At 37.2% G+C, this 26455-nt stretch overlaps 1 protein-coding gene across 4 annotated transcripts in view; it reads left to right on the top strand.

Annotated features, from left to right (window-relative positions):
- The window catches only part of CRLF1 (cytokine receptor like factor 1), a 55419-nt gene extending 31799 nt beyond the window's left edge, over positions 1 to 23620 (top strand). Inside the window, exons 2-8 of one of the 4 annotated variants that reach the window (XM_053465712.1) lie at positions 3152 to 3430; positions 6913 to 7042; positions 8618 to 8787; positions 9429 to 9586; positions 9683 to 9851; positions 12621 to 12799; positions 23058 to 23620. In XM_053465712.1, coding sequence (XP_053321687.1) covers positions 3152 to 3430; positions 6913 to 7042; positions 8618 to 8787; positions 9429 to 9586; positions 9683 to 9851; positions 12621 to 12799; positions 23058 to 23081 — 1109 coding nt within the window. In that variant the 3' untranslated portion in view covers positions 23082 to 23620. Of the gene's footprint in view, positions 1 to 3151; positions 3431 to 6912; positions 7043 to 8617; positions 8788 to 9428; positions 9587 to 9682; positions 9852 to 12620; positions 12804 to 13722; positions 14506 to 23057 lie in introns of those variants that run through there. The other 3 variants (XM_053465710.1, XM_053465713.1, XM_053465711.1) reach the window with 3 other exon arrangements.
- The last annotated feature ends 2835 nt before the right edge of the window (positions 23621 to 26455 follow it).

Genomic DNA, 26455 nt, shown 5'->3' with positions numbered 1-26455 from the left:
CACTGAAAAAATTACACTCTGCTGCAATGTAAAGCAGTGAGTGTACAGCCTGTATAACAGTGTAAATTAGCTGTCCCCTCAAAATAACTCAACACACAGCCATTAATGTCTAAACCTTGGCAACAAAAGTGAGTACACCCCTAAGTGGAAATGTCCAAATTGGGCCCAATTAGCCATTTCTCCTCCCGGTGTCATGCGACTCTTTAGTGTTACAAGGTCTCAGGTGTGAATGGGGAGCAGGTGGGTTATCGCTCTCACACTCTCTCATACTGGTCACTGGAAGTTCAACATGGCACCTCATGGCAAATAACTCTCTCAGGATCTGGAAAAAAAGAATTGTTGGGGGTCAGAAAAAAAGAAGGGGGTCAGCCTGTCAGTGCTCAGACCATATGCCACACACACTGCATCTAATTGGTCTGCATGGCTGTCATCCCAGAAGGAAGCCTCTTCTAAAGAGCACTGCCTTGCTAAAGAAGCTGAGGGTAAAAATGATGGACTGGCCAAGTATGTCTCCAGACCTAAACCCTATTGAGCATCTGTGGGGCATCCTCAAACGGAAGGTGGGGGAGCGCAAGGTCTCTAACATCCACCAGATCCGTGATGTCGTCATGGAGGAGTAGAAGAGGACTCCAGTGGCAACCTGTGAAGCTCTGGTGAACTCTATGCCCAAGAGGGTTAAGGCAGTGCTGGAAAATAATGGTCACCACACTAAATATTGACACTTTGGGCCCAATTTGGACATTTCCACTTAGGGGTGTACTCACTTTTGTTGCCAAGGTTTAGACATTAATGGCAGTGTGTTGAGTTATTTTGAGGGGACAGCAAATTTACACTGTTATACAGGCTGTACACTCACTACTTTACATTGTAGCAGAGTGTCATTTCTTCTGTGTTGTCACATGAAAAGATATAATAAAATATTTACAAAAATGTGAGATACTGTACATAACGCACGTTTAGTTTGTGGATGAGTGAGTGATTACTCATTTATAATGCTTTTGTTTTATGTGTGCATTACTTTAACCTTGTGTCATGGTTGTGGTCGCCATTGGTGGAAAAGAACGAACACTACGTTGTACAAAATATGACATTGCTACTTGTTTTTGTTTTAAAAATGACTGATACATGCAGGTATTTGTTAAGGCCAACAGATGGCAGACTAATGCAAGCTGCAAAAATAATTGATGCATTTTTTTAATGATAAAAATCTAAAAAATAAATAAAAATCAAGGTACAAACTTCTAGAAGTTAAAACCATAGCTGTGTGGTGAAGGCTCACCAAGAACCAAACCAAGGCACATATATATATATATGGGTAACAACAAAAACATGTCATTAATTAATAACATAAGAATTACTGGATTTTATTACCTTTGAATATAGTATCCACATTTTAGAAAATGTTAGAGGTAAAACACACCCATAAACATATATATATATATATATATACATATATATATATATACATACATACTGTACATATGTATTGTTTGAGGAGAAAGTGTTTTAACTGACGGCTAACGCTGGAATTGAAACATTTTGATTATTTGTGATCACAAATAACACTGTTTTTTAGTAATTTACACTGTGAATTACTGCAAATCATGGCTTACATAATTATTTAAACCAGCTTTAAATGTGAAAAAAGTGGTGTACAAAGATACAATGTTCAAACTTATAAAGCAAACTAGTTTATGTACTTTGTACTTCACTTACCTTCCAGCAGTCCTGCGGCGAGTCTCCCTGCTCTGCCGCGGTGCGCGCTGCTTAACTGCTGAGCGCCGGAAGTGACGTCATATTCCGGCGCTCAGCATTACAAGCCGGCACCGAGACCGAGCTAGAGGGCTCGCAGAGGAGAGAGAGGGGCGCCGGGCGGGTACTGAAAACTTGATAAGCGAAAACCACTCGGCGCCCCCTCTCTCTCCTCCGCTTAAAAAAAAAAGGCGCTTGGAGTAGCAAAGTGCCGCCTCTTCAAAAGAGCCGCCTGGGGCAATTGCCCCACTCTGCTCCATGGCAGGGCCGGTCCTGAGTAAAGACATATTCTGCCTCTTTTTCTTGATCTTTCTCTATTGTTCTTGTTCTCACTTATGCAAGCATTGAAGTATGAAAATACGCATAGTTCTATTTAAGGTAAACAGCTCTAAGTGGAATTCCCTATGAAAAATTAACTGCATTTGGCTGCAGTAAGCACCTGTTGTGCATGAGGCAACAATCCCTTTCCTGTGATGCAGTTATTCTTGTGCAAGGCCTAGTTTTTATGCCAAGCACCATTAGACATGCAGGTTCTCCTACATCGTTAAATTAAAGTATAGTATATCGCGTTACATCGACTAATGGGCAGAGGCATACCATTGTCCCCTGCCCTTCAGAACTGTGAAAAGTTCCAAGACCTATTCCTAAGTATATCCCCAAAACAGCCTTATCTCTTGTTAGGGCTACTCAGAGTCCTTCAAGGCAGGAGGGTTTACAGGAGATTAAGGTCAGGGGAAGGTTAAAAGCTGAAAAATTGGAAGGGGACTGAGCAAACAAAAGAGACGGACAAGGTGGCTTGTGGTCTACTTGACGTTTAACACACACAACTCTTATAAATATACCACTAAACTGACTGGCCAAGGGCTGGGGAAGCATGGTGTAATAATCACACACATCAGATTCATTGACAATAGACGCTGAGTAAACACATCAATACACACTTAATCAAACATGATGAGGTAGTTTAAAGACACACAGAGGAGATTAATTACCATTATTTTAGAGCAGCAAAGTAGTTTATTTGAAAAAATAGGTCTCCAGTTGCTTTGGTGTTTCCTAGCATATACCTGCCATGAGAACTATGCAATCTTCAACATTTGGAACTCAGGGTCTTGCCATGGCTACAAATCCAATGTAAATAATTACACAGGTGAAACATAACACATCATAACAACACATGATACCTGTACATTTGATAACATACTGTATAAGCATGTACAAAAATAGAATAATGCAGTACTCATGCATTCTTAAATGTACTGGAATTTGCATGACATGTACAGTACAGTCATAAACTAGTTTATACTTTTTTGAAATTTTTTATTAGTATAAAAATGTAATGCCCCGAACTATCATCCCATATCCTAACTTGATATATTTATCCGCATTGTCTTCACAGATCCAGCAGTAATATCCCCACAAGACCCAACCCTAATGATAGGATCATCACTAACAGCAGCTTGTTCAGTGGACCCTGAAATGAACCTGAAAGTAGATGACCTATTCTGGACCCTTAATGGGAGAAGGCTCCCAGCGGAGTTGTATAAGATACTCAATGGCACAGCTATGAGTGTGACTTTGAATAACTTGAATGGATCCAAGCAGCAGTCAGGAGATAACCTGGTGTGTCACGGCAAAGACGGGAGAATCCTGGCGGGCTCATGTCTTTATGTTGGATGTATGTTTTTGATTCTGAGGCTTAGAAAACAGGCATGTATATATTTTTGTATGCCCCACGATGTAGATGCTAAGATCAGGCACTTCAGAACACAACTTCTGAATGTCCTTGTTCTGAAAAACCAAGTATGTGCCTCATGAGGAGGATGATACAGAGGGCATCTTTTCTTTTGGCAGAATATCAGATGTCAGATTGAATGTATAAAAGTTAGGTTGGGTAATTATTTTCCATTTTTGGAAACCAATGGTCACCATTTCAATGGAAGCTTTTATATGAGTTGATTATCTGCACTGTCGGTGTTTCTTCACCTTTTCAGAAACATTATGTGACTATTAGGAACCGCAATTTTAATCCAAATGTAGTTTAATATTACTTAATTTCTATAAGTATCAGTAATTCTCCCAGAAACTGCAACATGAAACTAAAGTACCTAGTAACAACACCATAAATACCACATAGGGCATGCCTACGACTTGAGTAAAACTGCACTAGATAATGTGGACATTTTTAATAATAATAATAATATTAATAATAATTATGTTGGCAAACATGCTCAACAAATAACATGCCAGTTATTGGAAACATGATTTGTATACCTTATTTATTGCTTGCCACTGCTAAAACCATGTTACACATCTTTAAACCCAACACATTTAATTCAAGTACTCTTTATAAAAACTATCGTGCTCCGAAATCAAACAGGTGTCAGCGAGCTGACTTGCTCCACGGTCAATAAATGTTCCGAGGTCAAATACTCTAACTTACTATCTCTAAGTGTGTCTTTCAGTCAGTTGGATTAATTACCTGAAACTTTTCAGACAATGCATGAGATCTGAGACATTTGCCTAAAGTTTGACTTCAGTTTTTCTGGTTTGCGCCATATACCCTTGTAGACATTTTAATGGGTTTCTCTGAGTTCTATTGTTTGAATAAGCTCAAAGGGTTTAGCCATTAAGCCAATTACTTCAGTAAGTAACAAATGGCAAGGTTATTGCTTTGGATTATTTACTGTTGTAAAAGGTTCTCTTTAGACTTTCCATTAGCAACCACATGTAAAATAAACAGAAGAGAGTGTATTTATTTTAGAAAACAAGTCTGAAAGAACGTGTTACAGCTGTAATGAAACATCGATCTGATCTAGTGTGTAGGCCCAGTCACAAAATTTGCACTGGCACAAAAAGATATTACTCCTCTGGGAATACTTAGCTTGAATTGCCTCTGACTTTTGAGTTAGGTGTTAGACAGCTGTAAAGTCTGTTAACGAAGTATAAGAGTTGGAAAATTAATGTTAAATTAAAAACAGGACAAATAGTTTCAACTATTTTACTACAAGGGAATATTATTAAAAGATACCAGATTTGAATGCACAGACAATTCATAGGAGCAACTGATTTCTAAGAAATGTTTCTTATGCAAATATGTTTAATATATTATATATATATATATATATATATATATATATGTATATGTATATGTATATATATATATATATAGTGTCTAGACTAAGATAGTTCTGTAGTAAAATCCAGACATAATCTCACACTAGTTCCTACTTTTTGAACATGTGAAATTTTTCGATTGCCTTACATGTCTGTTGAACCTGATTGGCTGCTTTGCTTGGAACAGAAATCAAGAAAACAAGAGGGGGTGAGGGTTGATGAGTGTGCAAAACGGCAACACAATAGTTTTTGTACGTGTCAACATGTTTTTACACAATTCTAACTTTTTAATTCTCATTGTAACTTTTTTTTAATTTACCGTCATTACTGACAACGAATATATTATTCCATGATAGTGTGCTATGATTTATTGTACAATAAGATGGTTCATAATACATTTTGGCATCTATACCAAAGTTACCATCATCTCCTCTGTACAGCTAACCTTTTTAACAAGAACATGAAATCAAACAACGTACAGACAGATACACAATGTTGTGAGGATGCATTGACTGGGGATTAAAATTCTATATACAGTCATCAACATACCTTTCATTGCACCTGTATAGGCAAGAAATTAGAATATTTAGATTCCAAGGAATATCTGCACGTCAGGTGTTCTATATTATTTTAGCAAAATAGGCTTACTAAAAACTGCATTATTATCCAAGTTGATGGACTTAGGTCATCTAACAAGTCTCAGCTCCTCAATGCCTGTCAATTCATACATAACTTTCTTCCTGGGGCCAAAATGTAAACATTTACAGAAATGACAGCTGTCATTAAATAATCCATTTCTGTTCACAACTATCTATTTTGCTTGGCAGATGTATAACATACAGGTTATGCTATATATCTACGGTCTTCTAAGAAGAAATTCCCCCTTGGCAATTATATGGAAGCTATACAAATATACAATATTTGTATATAAATAAAACCCATGAATTTGACATGTGCAATATTTTTGTTATATGTTTTACTTTGTTATTTAAACCTTTTACTGATGATTTATTTTCATTGATACGCATCAGGGAGGGAAGTAAGGGCTTTTGTATGTAATACATCTAATAACCTGTACTGGTTCCTTAAGGGTAAAGCGAATATCATAATATATACCCTTTACATTAAAGTAAACCTCTAAATGTACAGCAAGACACAGCATATTAGATATGTATTAAACTTTAATATATATTAAATGTGTTCAATATTACCCGCCTTTTATTGCCACTATATTCTGAAATCAACATAGCCCAGTACCAATGTTTAGAATCAGTTGTGTATCGTCAGCAAATACTTGTTTAAATGGGAGGTCTGGCAACTGTAGGTATTGTACGGTTTAATGAGCAATTAAAACTGTTTTATTTATTCTAAGCAAGTGCTTCCCGTAGCCCTGCATCTGTGGAATTTTTGTGGACAGAAGTGGCCACCCACAGGGAATATTCACTGTGCATAGCATTGAGGAATTTGCCTACACATTTACAGGAAAAGCATTTTAAAAGCAGAATTTTACTGTTCCTGGCATTTTATTTAAATGCATATAACCAGTTTTTTTTCTTAGTCTTAGTATTATATGTATATAACCTTATTATAAGTGTATATTTATGAACTTTGCACCTTCATACTGGAGTTTTTCTTTTCCCTTATGAACTTAGAGCATATATAGTCAGTATTTTATTTATTACAAAATATTTATAATTTATATAATTTATGATTATCATGAATACTGTGTAGATTAAAAATATAAAAAGACATATTTAATTTCAAATGAATTATCCTTTTTTTTTAAGTTTTGTAATATTTTACATTTGTTTGTGCCTAAATCTTTCTGATTAAGAACTACTTGATATAGTATATTTGACATGGCAGTATTATACTAGCGTTAAAGGAAGTGGTTTTGTAAGTTTGTCAGATTTGCATACATTTTGTCTTTATATAAATATCCATAACATATTTATTTATGACGCAAAAAGTTATTCTTTAGTAACATATGATTTGGATATTAATAATTATATTAACATTAATTTTGTTGTGTTTTCATTTTAGTACCACCAGAAAAGCCCACTAACATAACCTGTTGGTCGAAAAATATGAAAGATCTAACTTGCAAATGGGTTCCTGGGAGTGAAGGAGAAACCTATCTGCATACAAACTACACTTTGAAATACAAATTAAGGTATGGGATTTCTGATTAACTCCCACCTCCCTCACGGGTGGTACCAGACTTATTTAGACTGAATATATATATATATATATTTCTATATATATAGTCATGTGAAAAAGAATGTACACCCTCTTTAAAGGTGTAAAAAATGTTAGGTACATACAACCTCAGATGAACAACAACACATGACATATTACACTGTCACGATTTATTCAACAATAAAATGGAGGAGCCATGTGTGAAAAACTAAGCACACCATTAGTGCTTCATTAAGAGTTAGGATACTAATTAGCAGACAGATGTTGCTAATCAAATGCCCTTGATTCATTGATCATCAGGAAGTGTGACCACCTCTCTAAAAGCCAATGTTTGCCTTGCTGGTCTGGAGCATTCAGGTGTGTGTTAACACAATGCCAAGGAGGAAAGACATCGACAATGATCTCATTATTTGTTGCTGCCCATGAACCTGGGAAGGGTTATAAGGCCATTCCCAAACAATTTGAAGTCTATCATTCTACAGTAAGAAAGATTATTCAAAAGTGGAAAACATTCAAGACAGTTGGCAATCTTCCCAGGAGTGGACGTCCCAGCAAATTCACCCTCTTTTCAGGCCGTGCAAAGCTCAGAGAAAAAACTCAAGCGTTACATCTCAGACTCTGTCCTCAGTTAGCATGTTAAATGTTAAAGTTCATGATTGTACAATTAGAAAAAGACAGAACAGGTTTGTTTGGAAGGGTTGTCAGGAGAAAGCCTCTTCTTTCTAAGAAGGACATGGCAGCATGGCTTAGGTTTGCAAAGTTGCATCAGAACAAACCACAAAACTTCTGTAACAATGGCCTTTGGAGAGACAAGACCAAAGTGGAGATGTTTGGCTGTAATGCACAGTGCCACGTTTGGCGGAAACCAAACACAGCATATAGGCACAAACACCTCATAACAACTCCTCCACAACAATGTCAGAGACTGATAAATCATAAAAATATTATTACTTCAAGTTATTGCTGCTAAAGGAATTCAAGCTATTGAATCATAAGTTGTACTTAGTTTTTCACACATGGCTTCACAATTTTGGCTTTTTTTTCCAATAAATCATGATACAGTGTAATATGTTATGTGTGGTTGTTCATCTGAGGTTGTATTTACCTAATCTTTAGACTGGCTAAAGGGAACAGATGATTGTTATGTCTATGTAAAACCAAATAATTCAAATAGGGTTTACTTTCTTTTTCACACGACTGTATATGTATGTATATATATATATATATATATATATATATATATATATGAGAGAATATTTATTTAGGGAAGTCTAGTTTTGTAAAGAAGATGTGATACTTTAAATGCTCTATAACGTTATGAAGTATGCCTAAGTTTCAAGATTTTTTTAAATAAAAGGAAACAAAATAAAAATCAAATATACAATAAGTAATATTACAAACACAGTGAACAGTTAAGATAATTTGATATACTTAAATAAATTAAATGCATATTAGCCTAAAGGAGGATTGCATCTTTTGATCTACAATAATTGTATTATATGTTAAGGTTATCCCAGATGGAAGCTAATAGAAGTCTTATTTTTTCCAGGTGGTATGGCAAAGACAACACATGTCAAGAATATCATACCATGGGGCCTTATTCCTGTCATATCCCAAAGGATCTTGCCCTCTTTACACCCTATGAGATTTGGGTGGAAGCTTCGAACAGGCTGGGTTCCACCACCTCTGACATAGTAACCTTGGACATTCTTGATGTGGGTAAGGTAAATTACAGCATGTGCTTCTGCTGCAGTGGCCATTAGCCACAGGGCATTAGTACTAACAAATTAAGTTTAACTTAGGTTCTTCCAAGGCTTTGATCTTTTAATTTGATACATTAATTTAATTTTAAATTTCTATGCATGAAAATCCTACATGTGTTTAAAATGTATATTTTATGAGAATATCCTGATGCTCCACATAATCAGAGATTGTACTACACTTTTAAAAGGTAAATATAAAAAAATGAGTTAATCTGGTATTTCATAATTTTGTTAAAGTTATATGTATTGGTTTATGCTGAGCTGCATTGACTGAAGGAGGTACTTGTAAAGTGCTTCCATTAAAAAAGGTATGAATGCATGTGCACGCAAAAAGTTATATATTACATTAACAGATTCAGTAAAACATATTTACTATCCTAGGCGTGTAGAATCACTGGAAGAAGAACTCATTTTTTGGACCTATATGTTATATTCAGTTTGGCTTGTTTTTTAATTGTTTTTATAGAACATTATTGCATTTATTCATTTTACTATTCAATTAATTATATATTTTTTTTATAATTTGTTTTTCATTTATTGCATTTTTCATTTTGAAAGAAAATTGAAATATAACACATGCTTGATATTCTCTAACAGTGACCACAGACCCACCATCTGATGTCCATGTGAGTCGGGTTGGTGACTTGGAGGACCAGCTAAGTGTCCGATGGAGTTCTCCCCCAGCTCTGAAAGATTTTCTTTTCCAAGCTAAATATCAGATCCGATATAGGGTAGAAGACAGTACAGAGTGGAAGGTAGGATAGGGATATGAGCTATTACGGATACATACACATACATATTATAAAACAAAAATGAATTAATGTTACCAATGATCCTCCTCTTATCTGCAGGTTGTTGATGATGTGGGCAACCAGACATCCTGCCGTCTTGCTGGATTGAAGCCAGGAACTGTCTATTTTGTTCAGGTTCGCTGTAACCCGTTTGGGATATATGGATCTAAGAAAGCAGGCATCTGGAGTGATTGGAGCAATCCCACTGCTGCCTCAACTCCGAGAAGTGGTTAGTCATTTAATCATTATTGACAGAATGTTGTGAAGTGTTTACAAGGATATTAGTGGCACCATGTTGGGCCTGTGATGTTATACTGTTAGTGACATGTTGTATGGTCAATTTTTCATATGACTAAACATTACTGCAGGACAATCCTTTAAGGACCCATTTGTATGTATGTTTAAACAATACTGTCACGGCGAAACAATTATTGTGAGCTCGTGTTCTGTAACAAGCCACAATCAATCTGTGTAGATTAACACTTCCTTTACTTGGTCCTTTTGAAATACAGAATGGTCCATTTATAGGTGTACATTAGCTATACTTATCCTAAAGATAAGCAGGCTACCTGATTAGATTTATGGGTAAAATAGAATTACTCAGAGGCAAATAAATGAGATTAATTTGCCATGATTTCTTGGAGAGATCAAACGAGGAATTTCAAAACAGTTTTTCTTATTCACACTGAGGCACCACCTGACAGTTAATTTCAGCATCATTTGTCCCTTATTCCCTGACATTGCTCAGCGACTAGTTTACAATTTGGCTGTACTCATGATGACAGTAACATTGACACACAAACTTATGGCAACATGCTATCTTCAGTCCTGTCAAACACTTATGATGATATTTGGAGCAGATAGAATTTGGGATAGTTGGCTGAACAACTAATATTCTACAGGCTGCTCCTTATCCCAGGCAATAATGTCTCAACTATGTTCAAGCACCTGGTGTTCTTGCAAAAAGGCCAATTCTTGAATATTATTTCCCACTGGGGAAATACCTCTTGTTTTTTATACCTAATCTGGTGCCAACAGATTTCAACAGGCCTCTGTTTCTTATTTATTAACTGATCTCTGTGTTATTATTTTCCGGTTTTTATAATCCTGGATATAAACAGGATTTGAAGAAAATAGCTAGTTCAATTCCCAAGACAAGTATTTTTAAAGAAAAAAAAATACATATATTTGTATTGTTTATGCCTCAAGTGCAGTTGATGAAAATATTAGAAAAATATTATTGTTTGCCCAACACCAGTAAAGAGGGATGTGTATGCAAATTAGGTAATTGAATCTTTAAATACTTTTTCCATTTCCCTACTATACAGATGTATGAAAATGGTTTCTAATGCAAATCATTGGGGAAAGAGGGTTGATATCACCTGTGACCTGATGTATTTAATGGATATAAACAAACATGTTAATAATAGTACTTCCAATAGAAACAACCATCTGCTATTTATTACTTTTAAGTAGTCCTTTACCTAGCAGACCAAAACCTGTGTGCTCATCTCTCCCTTCATCTTTTCACCTTGTGTAGCTTTTTACTTTTTGTAAAAAGGAATTCCACTCTTTACTACCAAATAGGAGAAGGAGTCTTAGCTGACTCTGCTACAGCTCAGCATTGGACTGAAGCTCATGTTAGCTCACTAGCGTAACTACAGGGGTCGCAGCTGCGACGAGCCTGTGCCTTTAGGGGGCCCTGTGTGACCCCTTCTTCCTTCTACCGGTTCAAAATTGTTTAGAAAGGGCCCCTCTGACCTGGACCACACCCATTCTATTTTGAACTGGCACACGGAGACAGGAGCATATAGGGGGTCACGTGGCATCACGTGACCCCGCTGTGAAACTGAGGCTGCTCGCACAGTGTGTACTTGTCTGTGTGTGAGCATGGATATGTACTTGTCTGTGTGTGAGTGAGCATGGATGTGTACTTGTATGTGTGTGTGAGCATGGATGTGGACTTGTCTATGTGTGTGAGCATGAATGTGTACTTCTGTGTTTATGTGTGTGAGCATGGATGTGTACTTTTGTGTGTGTGTGAGCATGGATGAGTACTTTTGTATGTGTGTGAGCATGGATGAGTACTTTTGTGTTTGCATGTGGGCATAGATGTGTACTTTTGTGTGTATGTGTGAGCACGGATGAGTACTTTTGTGTGTGTGAGCATAGATGTGTAAGTGGGGTGAGGTGGAGTGTGTGTTCATAAGTGTGAGTATGTTTGGTTAATTTGTGTGTTTACATGAGTATGTTGGAGATGGGCAAAGAAGGCACAGATCACTTGTGTGAGGGCAATGATGGCACAGACTAGCTGTTGAAGGTAGGGTGCCCAGGGGGGGGGGATTTTCACACCAGGGCCCTGTGGTTTCTAGAGCCCTGTTTGTAGGCCCCGGTGTTGGATCACTCAGGATAGTACGTGGGTGCTGGTAAGGAGATCTGTGCTTCAATCTGTGATCTTCCTTTGTGGAGATCAAAGGATATCCCAAACCAACCCATGCTCCCCACTGCCAGCAAAAGTTTGACAGTATCGCAGCTACCAAGGTCAATGCCTGATATTGGTGACTGTCCTGCGGAACAGGACTGTTGGTAGCTATGCTACAATTTTTTACATCGGTCCCTAGTGTCTCTCTGCAATTCCTTTAAGTGACCTCTAACTTCTTCCATTACTGCTCCCAATAATCCAGCCATTAAAAGGTCATATAATGATGGAGTCCATACAAGGAAGCCAGTGGCCTTGACAATGCTTTTGAAGTCATTGATGCCTATAAGCTACTTAAAGAACTGTCTAAAACAAACCTTGGTGCTTCCTTCTCCTGCCTTTATAATTATTCCATATAATACAATTATATTTTTTCCTATAATCTATTTTATAGTCATTTTCTACAACTCTTTGTAGCCTCATTAGCTATTCCTTACATTATTGATGCAGTTGAATCTACGGTATACATACAATCTACTTGGCAAGAGTACATTTACGTTTTTCTTATGTCTTTTATAGAGAGGATCACTGGGGTATGCGATCCAAAGAGTGGGGAGCAAAACTCTACCCTTAGACGGGAACTGAAGCAGTTCTTTGGATGGGTCAAGAAACATGCATATGGCTGCTCCAACCTTAGCATCAAGTTGTATGACCAGTGGAGAGTATGGCTGCAGAAATCCCACAAAACACGGAACCAGGTAGGTAAGGCACATTTTATTCTTCATTATCTCTAATCATGCCACTCCAATCTATAAACTCAGTTTGATGACGGACTCAGAACAGTGGATGTGCCTCAACTCAACTATTAACTTGTGAGTCAGGTCTAGCATAACCCCTAGTTTAACTTTCATCCTAGCCTATTCACTAATTAGTTTAAAGAGAAAATTCTTCTGGGAACCCTTACACAGACATTGTAAAGATCCATAGAGATGCATTGATGTAAATAGTGACTATTTTTTTTTTTTGTCAATTAAATGAAGCTTAGTAATGAAGTATAACCTATGTATATGGGAGGAATATGTTACTTTTGAAATGGTGAATTTGCTGAGCATTCTCATGCAAGAAAACCCCATATGTATCACAGAAATAAGGGTAAGACCTACAATCCTCTACGTGGCATCCTCAGATGTAATGGCGTCCATGTTAGCCATGTATAATATAGTCAAGATTGTGTTTCTTAGCAGATATCAATGGGCAGTCTTGAAAAGTGCATTAGCTGCCAATCACACATTTTCAAACCATTGTGATACCTGGCCACAATCATGCATGTTTTGTATTTTGCAAGTCACGTTTATAAAAGTCCACAGTACAACCAATCAATGTTTTATATATTTGTCAAACTCGTAACTGCCAACTAGTTTTATTTTTGTTCTGGATTACTGGTGTCATATCGTGAAACTATAATGTAGTGACTGCTCAGAGACTCAGAATAAAACTCTCTATTTTTATGATGAGAAATAAAATGTCATATTTAGGAAACCGATGTATGTACCTATATTTGTTGCTGTGGGAACCAGATGTTATGCAAAATTCACTGGGTTATTGCTGGTAAGAAGTGCCATTTATGGTTGTGGGAGAGCAATTTCACCTTTTAAAAATGTCTTGTATATTTTGCTTTCAGATTTCTGATACATACCATGCCCTAATTGCGGTCTATAAACACATGAGGACTTCTTGGAGATGAATACCCCATAATACACGTGCTTTTATAAGACTATAAAGAGTTGTGTTACTGGGATGTTAAGAGATTACACAATAACTCTTTATTAAATGTTTTTCAGCGGTTAGAGGTGCCATCCCTTGTAGCCAGTAAGAAAGCATATTTTATAAAGAATTTTAAGTTACAATTAGCCCTCAACACCCTTTTTAGAATTGTATTTTTGAACAGAATAGAATTTACTCCGTTTCTTAATTTTACTTAAAGATTTAGTGAACCCTTTGCCCTTGAGTCATCTTTACATGTTTATCTTATGTTAAAAACTAATGAAAAATGACTTCTACTCAAAAAAACTTGACATACTCTGGTAACAACTTCCTGATGGTCTACTGAGAAGTGAGTGGCATCTATTTATTTTTGAGGCACAATTGACCCTTGCTAGTTTCTCCTTTATCATGAGAACATCTGCAGATTTTATGTTAATAGTGCTATTTGCTTGGCTGTAAGCTGTGTGCAGAAGATAAAGGGCTGTCGACCCTTTTGGTTGCATTACTACATCCGGTCATTAGTAAAACTTGCCAGTGGTGATTATCCCTACATGGATTTCAAAATTCAGACAACCTTAAGCATACACCGTGGTTCCCTTTGCACAAATGGTATATGGAACAACGATGTTTCAGTTTTATATAGCTGCCAACAGTTCTAAACGGATTCAAGTCTCCTTTAAGCATTGAAGTGGGTACTGCCCATGCAGCTGCCACTAAAGTCAGTTCTTCATGAGAAAGATACATTTTATATGTGATTTTTGTAAATTCTGCATTTTGTGAAGGGTTAGAGGATAAGGGAGATGATTCCCAAGTGCTTGTATCCAATATTTAAACTTGAAATGCCTGCTGATCTCTCTCTGTCCTGCATGATTGTTTGTTCTGGGCTTCAGGCAACAGCTTGCATGAGTGAATGAGGATGATAAATAAGCACTGCTTTGATTGGCTCACTCATCATCCTATAGGCAGAGAGGCTATATTCATGCACATTTTGATTGCCTGTAACCACAGCCTGCTTCTCACATTACACACACCGAGAGTGAGGCTGTATTATTGCACTGTTTTGATTGGCTCACAGTGAGCCCCTTTCCGGTCTCATACAGCCTTACTTTACGACTACCTAAGCAGTTCAGAATGGAAACATTAGGCTATAGATTGATATAGTTGTATCAACCTGAGAGAGACTCAGGGGACTGCAGGGACTGCTAGAGAGAGCACAAGTAGAGATCCATGCATTTTAATAGGCCAAGGCCTAGTGACTTTTAATTGTATTGTGTGGATAATTTGAATGCACATGGCAATGTAATATTACGTGTATAAAATACACTTACGTGAAAAATTAAAGCAACTTTTCAACTACTCAAGTAATTTTGTAGTCATTTATTTTTTAATTTCAAATGTGTCCATTGGCTTCTGGAGAATTGTTATCTAATTCTTAGTGGGCTTAGACTTATAGAAAAAATACTTTTTTGTAAATTGCCTTCCAAAAAGCACCCCCCCCTTATATCTTGCTTTGTGAGCCTAATTGCTATTAATGATTGTAAAGCTGCCAAGCAAAATGTGTTTTTTGAATTGATGTATTTCTAAGAAAAAAAAAGAACCTGGAATACTACAGTGTTTTAGAATATTTGATACTTTTCAAAGGACTCTGAGGACAATTATTTCCTGTGATTAATGGCATGCCTTATTTTAAATGGCTAATTTACTTACCATGTCACATTTGTTTAACAACACTGGGAAATATACTGCTAAATTATCCACTTATAGGAGACAGAGAGTGGTATTGGGAACAGAGGACACCACTGAAAAATACTTTAAGAAACAGATGTTAGAATGGGGATGACTCAAGATGTTTGCAAAGGTTTTCAGGCAACCCATTGAGTGCTGAAATTTATTTGTTTCTCCACCAAGTTGAATTCATTAAGATGCTGAGTGGTCAGTCAGATAAAGGGTTAACTCATTGACCAGATTCAACAGTGGTTGCCTGCCCTTGGATGCTAACACTCGCAAAACAATCTTCACTTACAATGCCCTAATATGCATGTTATTTGTAAGTGCCTTTAACCTTAAAATTTGTAAGTTGAATGCAGCTCTTTTTTTTTTTTTTTTTTTTTTTAATTAAGAAAAGTACCCCCTCATCTCACATGACAGAGGTGGGTAAGAGATTTGCCAAAGGTTTTTTCTTAGAATTTAAAACCCCATTCCTCAATGGGTGGGGTAATCTGAGGTTCCACTTTCAGTTGCTTTTATTATTATTTTTGTATTAATAAATCAATTTGTCGAATGCATTTTATTATATTTATGCAGGGTCACCTAATTCCTCACTCGTAATTTTCTACTTGCAAGTCAATAAATAAATCATGTAATCGGTAAGATGTACGCAATACAAACATAAGATGGCTTTGGTTTATAGACCAAAATGTCATGTTGTTGTGCATTTTAAAAGGTTACAACCGTGATGGCGCAGATAGCTCAAAACTCTGGAACTGACTTAGCGGGGCTGGATCATGGCTAAAGAAATAGGAAAGATGTCCTCTCCATTTTGTCTGACAAATTTAATCATTCTGTCCACAGCAAAACTCAGAAGCATGGAATTCTAAACTATAAAATCACTATAACTCTAAAATTGTAACCCCCCCAGGTTTAACCTACTTTGTGAAGACAGTTTAGGTGGTCAACTGGTCACTGAGTTTATATTCTGACCACGTAACTGGCAGATCAACATACCTCTTTCTGTTTTGTTACACCAATATTTTTGTATCTTATTTGCATGCCTGTGCTATGGAGATGTACACTTCTTTTTGAATACCATAGGCATTGTAGATACCTGCCCAAATCTTAAATGGGGCATTGTAAATCTTGCAGGAGTCAAATCTTTGGAGGGGATAACTGGCACGATTAGGGAACAGGTAAGCCCAGTTAGAGCCCATTAAATAGGTAGACCAATAATGCATTTGGCAAACAACATACAGTGCACACTAAAATCCTGTCCAATGTACACTTACTAGACGGGACTGCATATGAAACACATAACAGGTGCAAAGAAAAGAACGATTTATACTGCCCTTGTTTCTCTTGGCACCTTGGTAGATATAGAGAGAATATCAAGCAAAAATAGTGGCTCAGAACCCTCACCAAAGAGTAGCCAAGGAGACAATTGACAAAATACCCCCTTGTGAACACTCCTTAAGCTCTTTTATACTTTTTGTTCCCACAAAACTTAGAAATCACTGCAAGATTTATTTTGCTTTTTGGTTGAAGATAAACTTAGAAATGTGTACACAGTATATATACTTATTTGTCATAAAGGAGGGGTAGGATCTATGAAATGTCTTGAAATGTGTTTTATGTGTTCCCATATTTCTAGTGAGGATTCCCTGGAAGAAAGACATAGAAACATATTGGAACATTCCAACCCTTTCAATAGGCTCCTAGGACAATTGACGCCTTTTGGCTTATCCTGCAATTAAAATTTTGCAGTGTTAATTTAGATACCATGAATTTTTAGAGGAAGAATGATCTGGCCACAGAAAATCAGCAGTTGATTTTATCGGGCATTAGGGAGAAAGCGTTGGAGGAGTGTGAAGAGATGATGCCAGGAACGGAAGTCACAGATGGTCCAGATTGGCTCACTTAGACCTCCTTTATGAAAATCACATTCTGAAATCATACTTTTGCAGGAAATAGTTCCTTGGAATAATATTATCAGGCTTCAAACATGTCACAAGTTTCTTTTACAACTCCTGTGCAACCGTACAGTAGCTATTAACTGATACAAAAAACAAAAAGGTCACTGAAATATCATGTATATATTTAGAACTCATGATGGCTTTGCTGGCACAGTGGCATTTATTTGAAAGTGTCTCTGTTTATTTCCTTGCATTTTAACAAAAGGGCCAGTCATAGTAGGCCTTGTTTGTAGATCCAAGGCAGTGCTTTTGCAGGATACATCCACTTTACTGGGTTGCAATGTGCTTTCTGATATCATTTAAGAGTACATTCACCAATCTCAAGAATTTTGTAAGGTTGAAATCCAGAGCAACCTGAAGGCTTACAGGACTAGAATATGTAATAAAGGAGCTCAATTTCTAGAAGACTAATTGATCCCCAGAAGTTGTGCGTTTTCCCAGGCCTGAGGTAATCTGGGAAGCATTAATGGGCCCATGACGAGTCATGACGTGTCTGATTTCTCTTGAAAAAGTGACCCTTTAAATATTTTAGACTGTTCTCACATTTTGTAATCTCTATTATTCTGACATCTTGGCCAATAACGAACATAACAGTACATCCTGAAAGACAGACACTTCTGGACACAGCATATACTAGTACATCCCGCACTTTCAAATCAACAGGGAGATCTCCCTGCTAGAGCATAGGAGATAAGACTGATCATCTCTGGCTCTTACAGAGACAGTGTAAATGCACTCAATGCGAGGACCATTACACTGATAGCCTGTGAAAGCGGACACAGGAAGCATTAGTCAGTATGGTAAATACACTATGCCGTCTGTATTGGTGTATCTGGTCACCCCTGTTTGTGATCACACATAATGTGATCAGCAAAGCAGAACTTTTAGAAAAAATTACTGGGACCCCTCTAACTACACCCATTTTCTATGGCGACCACGCTACCTCTTTTGTTCCCCCTACTTCACCATGTACCTTGTTACTCAGTTCCCACAGTGCCAGTTTTGCTTCCAAACAGCTTGGCAGTGCCATCTTTGCCCCCAAACTGTTGCCATCTTTGCACCAAAAAAACATACCAGTGCCATTTTTGTCCTCCAAGCTTACCATATCATGTTTGTGCCCACGGTGTTAATGCCACCTTTGCCCCCAGACACCTTGTCAGTGCTATATTTGGGCCAAACAGCATTACCCTAATTGTATCATTGACATCCGGCACGCTGACTGAACGAAGCTGCCGAGCGAGAGGGGCAAGCCTAGCAAATTGTGCCCTCCCAATTATATTTTTTAAATATGTTATTTTGAGGAAAGTAGATAAATAAATAAAAAGCAAATTCATTATATTAGAACAGCAGAGAGTTTTAAAAAAATATCGCAAAACGAATTCCCCAAACCTAGTGACTTATTTGAATTATGACACTTAAGATAGTACCGCATAACTCCTATCAAAATATGCTGAGCCTAAAAGTTGTACAACACAACTCCCGTCACCACAACAGTATTGGTACAGTGTATCGCTTTTCATTATGTAGCAAAGAGACACAGACGGTGATACAGCATAACTCCCATCACTATATACTGTGGCAGATATTGATGGTGATACACCATCACTCCAAATATTACATCCGTATGTTAATATCACTTTTTCCTTTTATGTGCTGGGCCATTGGTGCAAGCTTTGCTAGTTGTTACACCAAGTAGTTGTAAGTAAAAAGTGTCCAATAATTTTACATTATGAAGAGCTAATTTCAATATACACAAGGACCAAATACACCATGAGTGCAGACGAAACTATAAAAGGTTGGTCCATCAGAATGCACAATTAAGAATATGAACATTGATTTATCACACATCAACAAATCCATTTGTTATGGTGTAAATAAAGAATCAATAAACAAGCAAAAAACTACTAAAGTGTGATCAAGTGAAAAATGCACATTAGTTTTCGCTGACTCATATAGCAGGCATATATTACAGGTCACAGCCAGCTCAGGCACCCAGATTGCATCCATAGGATTTATCCAGCACCCATATTGCAGATATAGGGTTTGGCCAGCACCCAAATTGCATCCACACGACTTTTCCAGCACCCAGATTGTATTTATAGGACTTGCCCAGCACCCAGATTGCAGGACTTGCAGGGCTCATCCATGTTATACCCAAAGGACTTGCCCCAGCACCAGTGTTGCATCCACATGATCCGCATTCTCAGCACCTAGATTGCATCCACAGGCCTTGCCCAGCACTCATATAGGACCTGACCACCTATCTTTCCCCTTTCGTTCTTTCTCATCCTCATTATCTTTCCCATCCTCATTATATTTCTCATAGATGTTTCTCTTTAGCTATCCATTTTCTTACTATCTCTCCCATTTCTCACTATTTATATTTTTCCTTTCTCACTATCTTTCCCCTTTCTCACCATTTATTCACCCTTTTCTTAATCACCTACCTTGCTCAAATCCTGTGGTGAACAAAGCCTTTGTCACATTCCGGTGCCCAGCATCAAAATCCGGCACCGCAATGGAGCAGTGAGACCGCAATCAAGGAGGAGAGAGAGGGGCTCTTGTTTATGAGTGGGGTGATAGTTTATGAGAAAGTTTACAGGGCCCCTATTGCTCCCTGCACCCTGTGCACCTGCTTCAGTGCAGCCCTGCATACATTTCCCCCTTCCTCCAGCTACTTTTGGTCAAACACATCTCCTGAAGGGACTAAAATACTTTAATATGCATTCTTCTTTAGAGACGGAGTCAGAGACATTAGACTGTCTATTAAAACTTGTTTTTGTATTACCAGTAAACAAGGACTTTTTTGAATTTTCTTACCCCTTCTTATCAAAGGTGGAGTGTCACTAAAAGCACAAACTTGTGTATTAGAACATCTACAAAAAAAAGAACAAATGAAAATATATGGCTATATAAACTATGATAGGTCCCAATAGAATGTGTTCACTTGCATCCTGACTGGAGTATCGTGCCATGACCTGTGGACGGGCACCTTTACTCTGCGACCCAGAGCATCTACCCATCTTATGGCTGGCTTTTGCTACAGGGACCAGGGATTTCACACTAAAACCCATTGATTTCTCTTACAGATGTCTTTGAACATTAAATAGAGTAAAGTATTTTTTTCCTCAAAAGCCCTGCTGACTTTGAATACTGATATAAAGATCTTCTATAATCTCCTCATATGTTTCTAAATTTGTCGGTATGCACTGGTATGTTGTGTACTTTTCTTTGTTTATGACTCTGTGGAGTTATGTAAAGATAGTTTCTCACCTAACCAAAATTTGTTAACGGAACAACTTGCAGCATGAGCCAAGCCACAGTGCTTTTAAGAACTAGGGGTAATACAAGGGAAATGAATCAGTGTCTGCATTTAATCCTCTTATGCACAGGGGTTTCCTAATAAGCACTAATAGTTAACCAGGCAGATACATCAAACTGTGTGTTTGTAGCAAAGAATAGAACCTAAATACAAAATATTACCTCTGTACAGATTACCAGTGAAACAATGACATGTTTACAATGAGTAAAAACAATACAATTTAAGAATAGAAGTATTCCCAGACACAATTCACATACCTTTTGTGAACCTTCTGAATAACCCCTCTATACTTTAACTACAGCAATGGTAATTAAGCTTCTCCCCACCCCCCCAGGAAAAATCCCTTCTTCTCCCAATCTTGTAGTATCCCATCAAGTATCATGGGCCACATATCAAACCACAACATGGGCAGACCAATAATTTAGTTTATAGCAGTTCTTTTTTTATTTTATATATCTTTATTAAAGAATTTCCAACGTTTTAACATACAAATACCATGATATACATCCTCATATGACATACCACATCTTAAATATATTCTAAAAGTAAAATTAAGGATACATACAGAACAAAGTGCCACCAGGGAAGGAGAAGAGGGTAAAAAATTATATCAAATCTTTAGTAATTCTACAATTTATAACAGTTCTTGATCCTTGCCTTCCATATTCAATCAAATAAAACTTCTTTGGAGCTAAGTTGGCCCCAGCCTAGGTAGGCTAACCTAATCCTCATTAACCTTGTTGAAGACAGGAGCCAAAGACCCCACAGAGGTGTATAGGCCTGGACTGGCAATGAACAAAAGTAACCATAGGAAGGGGATGTTAAGATTTGATTACCGGAAACAAAAACTAAGTGCCCCTAGCTATATACCTTATCCAGGAACCTCCTTGACTAATCACACTATTGACTTTTGTGGCTTTGCATGCCTATCTTTTTCCAAACTTTAGAGGTTTAAAGAGACTTGAGAAATAGTAAAGGCTCTCACTATTTTCTTTACGTACCCTGCTTGGTTCAAAGTGGCAACCTTGAGCTTATGTTCACTAATATAGCCTAAAGTTAACTCTGATTGAAACATTGCTTCCCTATTACATCTCTCACCACTCGCCCCCATAATACTAAAGATTTCCATCTCTGGGAAATGCCAACATCTCCATTCATAAATTTGGCAAAACCTATTGGGATCCTTCACTACACCAAACTTCTATCTCCATTCATTTTTCTGCCTAAACCCATTGGGATCCTTCACTACACCATGCCTCTGTGAATCCTAATGCAGCTTTAGCACTTCAAGTGACCCCAAAAGCTAAGCTTCTGTCCCTACTGAAATTAGTGGAGAGTGAACTAATTGCACAATGTATACCCAAATCTAGTGTCTGATGTGCTGATATGCTGTGATAACACCCTAAATTCTTCTCTGAACCACAATGTGGTTGATCTTATTTTTCAGGCAATAGGGAATAGTACTGGATCCATAATTTGGGCACCTCATTGCCCTTATAACCAAAAAATTCAAGGAAATGAAAGGAGTTTAATTTGGAGTTTAACTTACAACCAAAATATAAATGTTATCCTGTAGATAACTCCTGACTCTAATGCCAGGTAAAAATGGCAAATATACAAATTCTACACATCCATGTGCCATTTACAATAAAAGTCCTGCTGTGAATATTCGAGCAAGACCATCTTTCCTGTAGGACAACAAAAAAGATAAATGCCCACAGCTCAATGAACTGAGGCTTGAACACAACTACTATGCAGGGCTGATGTACTTCTTTGAACCCTTCACACTGGACCAGCTTGCTCTGGGCAGCGGGAGATCAGATCATGTGTTACGTGCCCCACAGTAGTAGTGCAAGATAAACTTATTTGGTTCAGAGGCGTGTGTGGTGTCAACCAGGTGAGGAGTACAAAGACAAGTGTGTCTTGCCTACAGTCCAGCATGGGGGTGGGAGTGTCATGGTCTGGGCCTGCATGAGTGCTGACTGCACTGGGGAGCTACAGTTCATTGAGGGAACAACAACAAAAAACTCAAAATGAACAAGTTATTAGTAGGAAATAAATATTGACTACCTTATGATATGATTTTTTGACACTCTATCAAATGTCCCCTGCCCTTCAAACCTGATGGCATAATAGCAAGATTTAGATTGCTCAGATTGTAAATAAATAAAGCAATAAATTCAATATTGATCAGAAACTGTTTTAATCGAAAAAGTGCCTTTAGGATATTTTCTATGATTTCAGGTTCTACCAGGTGATAAGTTATAGCATCTTATTTCAGCCGGGCAAGAGGACACAAAGGAGACGGAGCTGAGGACCTTACACCTGGAGGCAGCCAAGCTCAAGCATTGTCCCGAAGAAGAGTTTTAATTTTGTCTTTGGGATCCTGATGAAGAGCTTTGTTGTTCAAAGCAAGGCAGTCCAGCAGAGATGAAGCCACATAATGAAACCATTATGTTAATTGTACATCACATTCCACTCCTGAAAACCTAGTTTGAAGGTGACCAAGTAGGTTGTAGAGGACTTTCCAGAACTGTATTTTTTCAATGTCATGATCTTTTCAAATTTATTTTAATTTAAAGTTGTAAATTTGAACCTGCTTTGAAATGCCAAATGTTATTGTTTTCCTTTTTTATGTTTTCTTTTCCTTTTTGTGACTTTACCTTATTTGGTATATTATTATTCTTGATATGGTTGGTCTTTCTGTGTTTCTTTTCATGAGTGCAAGCTGGTAACAAGGATTCAATGTATACTTTTCATTAAATAGGTGATATCCTAAGTGTTAGGTATATATTCCCTCACTATTATCTGCTACATAAACACATGAATACATTCCAAATTTGAAATGAACTCTACATGTTGCCCACCATATTAAAGTTTTTCTCTAGAACATTGTTTTTCATTTCAGTTTTCAAGGTCATGCTCAGCATGTAAAAATAGTAGCATGAACATAATCACAATTCCCTGGCTTGATGAAAGGAGGAAATTCAAGCCATAACCACAACTGGATTAAACTCATTCTCCCCCTTGCAGATAAATATGAGGGCCAGCATTTATGCATATGACAGGTGAGTTGGCTAAAATGCTGGCTCAATAGGTTCGTGGAGTAATCTTGATAAACAGAAATGACTATTATACTTCATGTGTCCTTTTGAAGACATCCTTAAAACATGATCTTTTAGAAAGAACTAGAATTTTCCAGATTAGGATATGGCTGGTTTTGAAGGATTTTTTTTTTAAATTAAAGTTCATAAAGTAAGAAGAACAATACTGTCCAGACTCTGTAAATCATCTGTAGCATTATCTACAATGTGTAAAGGAAAATATTTAATGAAATCAGGATAAATTTGTATTCATCATGGAGAAGCATGCCGTTTTTTTGTAATGTACTTTACATGACCCAAAACTATAGACAGAACAGAAAAGCAATCACAGTGATGTCCTAATTATTTGCTTTCTGAGCTAAATTCTGTATTGCATTTAAAATTAAAGACTCTGAACTGAAATTCCATGTTGACATGTAGACATGGAGTTAAAGATTTTGTTTTAAAAAATGGCTAATAAAATGTCTTTATTATTTTGTTTAATTTGGTGTTTTGTACTTCTGCCTCAGTGATCAAGTTGGTTTTCTTAACATTCTCCACTGTTGTACTCTGGAGGGTCTGATCATTTAGATTATCTCTTTAACACAAGTATAACTTATAGCTTCTGGGATGTAAGTTTGCCGCAGCCTTCTCCACCAATATTCTAACCTAAATGGAAGAAACTCAATACAACTCATTTTATTAATATTCCCGGTGACACTTCTGTACATGAATATGCCTACATAGCAGAGAGTATCATGTATTCCACATGAGATATATTTCACAAATGTTCCTGTCTAACTTCATGTGTCAAGTACAAGAAGTAGAAGAGAAGCAGAGAAGTGTCCTGGAGAACCAAATAATCAGAGCTTCATCTATAGGCTCTGGGTCAAATCTGGAGGGTTCCTAGGTATATGTGTCAAACCTGGATGTTGTACATCCAGCCAATCACCATTTGTTAAATCCTCTAATAAGACATATTAGCATGAAAACATACACAACGTGCACTTAAATCAGGGGGGCGCCGCAGCATCCAGGTGCATATAAAAGCAAAATCACTGGGTGCCAGGTGCCCCTTCAACCAAGACAAATTTGAAATGCCAAGGCAAAGGCGGGGCTCACCAGCCCGGTGGTAGAACGTGGCAGGTCATACTCGGTGCTTCGAAGAGAGGATCCGTGCAGGGTAGGTAGCTAGGTGTGGTGGATTATGTGTCAGTGTACAGTGTTAGACTGTGTGTGCGTCAGTATAATGCCAAGACTGTGTGTCAGTGTGCAGATTAATACTGTGTGTGTCACTTTACATTATTAGACTGCATGTGAGTGTTAGTGTACAGTGTAAGACAGTCCATGTATGACGTGCACTAAGGAGTTTGAAGTGTCAACTACAGCCAATAATAAATATTCTAGGCCAATTCTAGGCCTTAAAAAAATATTGCTGTGTAAAAAGAATGGGGTAGAGGGGACCAAGTGAATATTCTTGCCTTGGGGGTGCCCCTTGGTCTAGGACCTGCCCTAACAATAATTATGGAGTGTTTGATAAAAGTATCATGTTTGATTTACACATACATCACAATGCGCTCCTTCCTGCATTTCTCTTGGTTTATGGAATTGTTTGAAAGTTCCAGAACACACCATTGTACATCGTGGACTACGCGGCAGTCTATAGATTTCAGCAGCGGTAAAGACCACTTTTTTGCTTAATGTAGACATTTATAACCAACAATAGACCATTGAAAATCTTTGTGCATGTTTCACGTTGAAATATCAGCCTTGCAGGTTTATCTTACTTGTGAAGGTTACAACAATTTAAATGTATTATACATGATAATTTACTGTAGGAGAATAATTTCTAGAGGTAATTATTATTATGAGCTGGAAGCTGTGACATCCAAATGCTGATACATTGACATGCCACTGTGATGGGTTTCCCATTCTACCAGAGACAACATCAGAATGATTCCATGGAATAGCAGCAATTATAGATTTTTTTTCTCTCTTCAAAGTGAATTATGAAGTCTGCATAACCTGTCATCGTTAAATGCACCTTCCAAGCACAAACAGTGTTAATTGCAGTAATCAAGAGTACACCTCCCTGAGACAAGATCTATCCATTGTTTTATTAATAAAGATAATTAATGTCTGTATTGCATGCTTACTTTTCTATAGCAACAAGCTGTGATTAATTTCAGGTATGCCAAGCAAAGAAGAAAAAAGGAAAACCAAATTACTTTGTAAGAAATATTTTATCTGTAATAAAAAAACGTTTAAAACAACTCTATCTTCAAGAGGAATGTTTTTTTGGGAAAGGCTAAATGTATAGCAGTGTCAAAGTTGACATTGCTCTTATAATTTCATATAATTTGGGATAAAAGTGAGTTGTTATAATCCTTCTTTTTTTTCCTCATCTGGCTCAGTAGATCATATTCCATAGTGGAGGATGGTCTTTCGTTAGTAAACAGGGTTTCAAATTTGTTCTGTAAGTATAATTGCTCCTCATCAACAGATTTTCTAAACAGACTTCTCAAGCTTTGATACTTTAACAGTTATACCATTGAAATG

Source organism: Spea bombifrons, chromosome 1, assembly GCF_027358695.1.
Source record: "Spea bombifrons isolate aSpeBom1 chromosome 1, aSpeBom1.2.pri, whole genome shotgun sequence".
Lineage (NCBI taxonomy): Eukaryota > Metazoa > Chordata > Amphibia > Anura > Pelobatidae > Spea > Spea bombifrons.
Note: the sequence above shows the minus strand (reverse complement) of the source record. Positions and strands in the feature narration are given on the sequence as shown.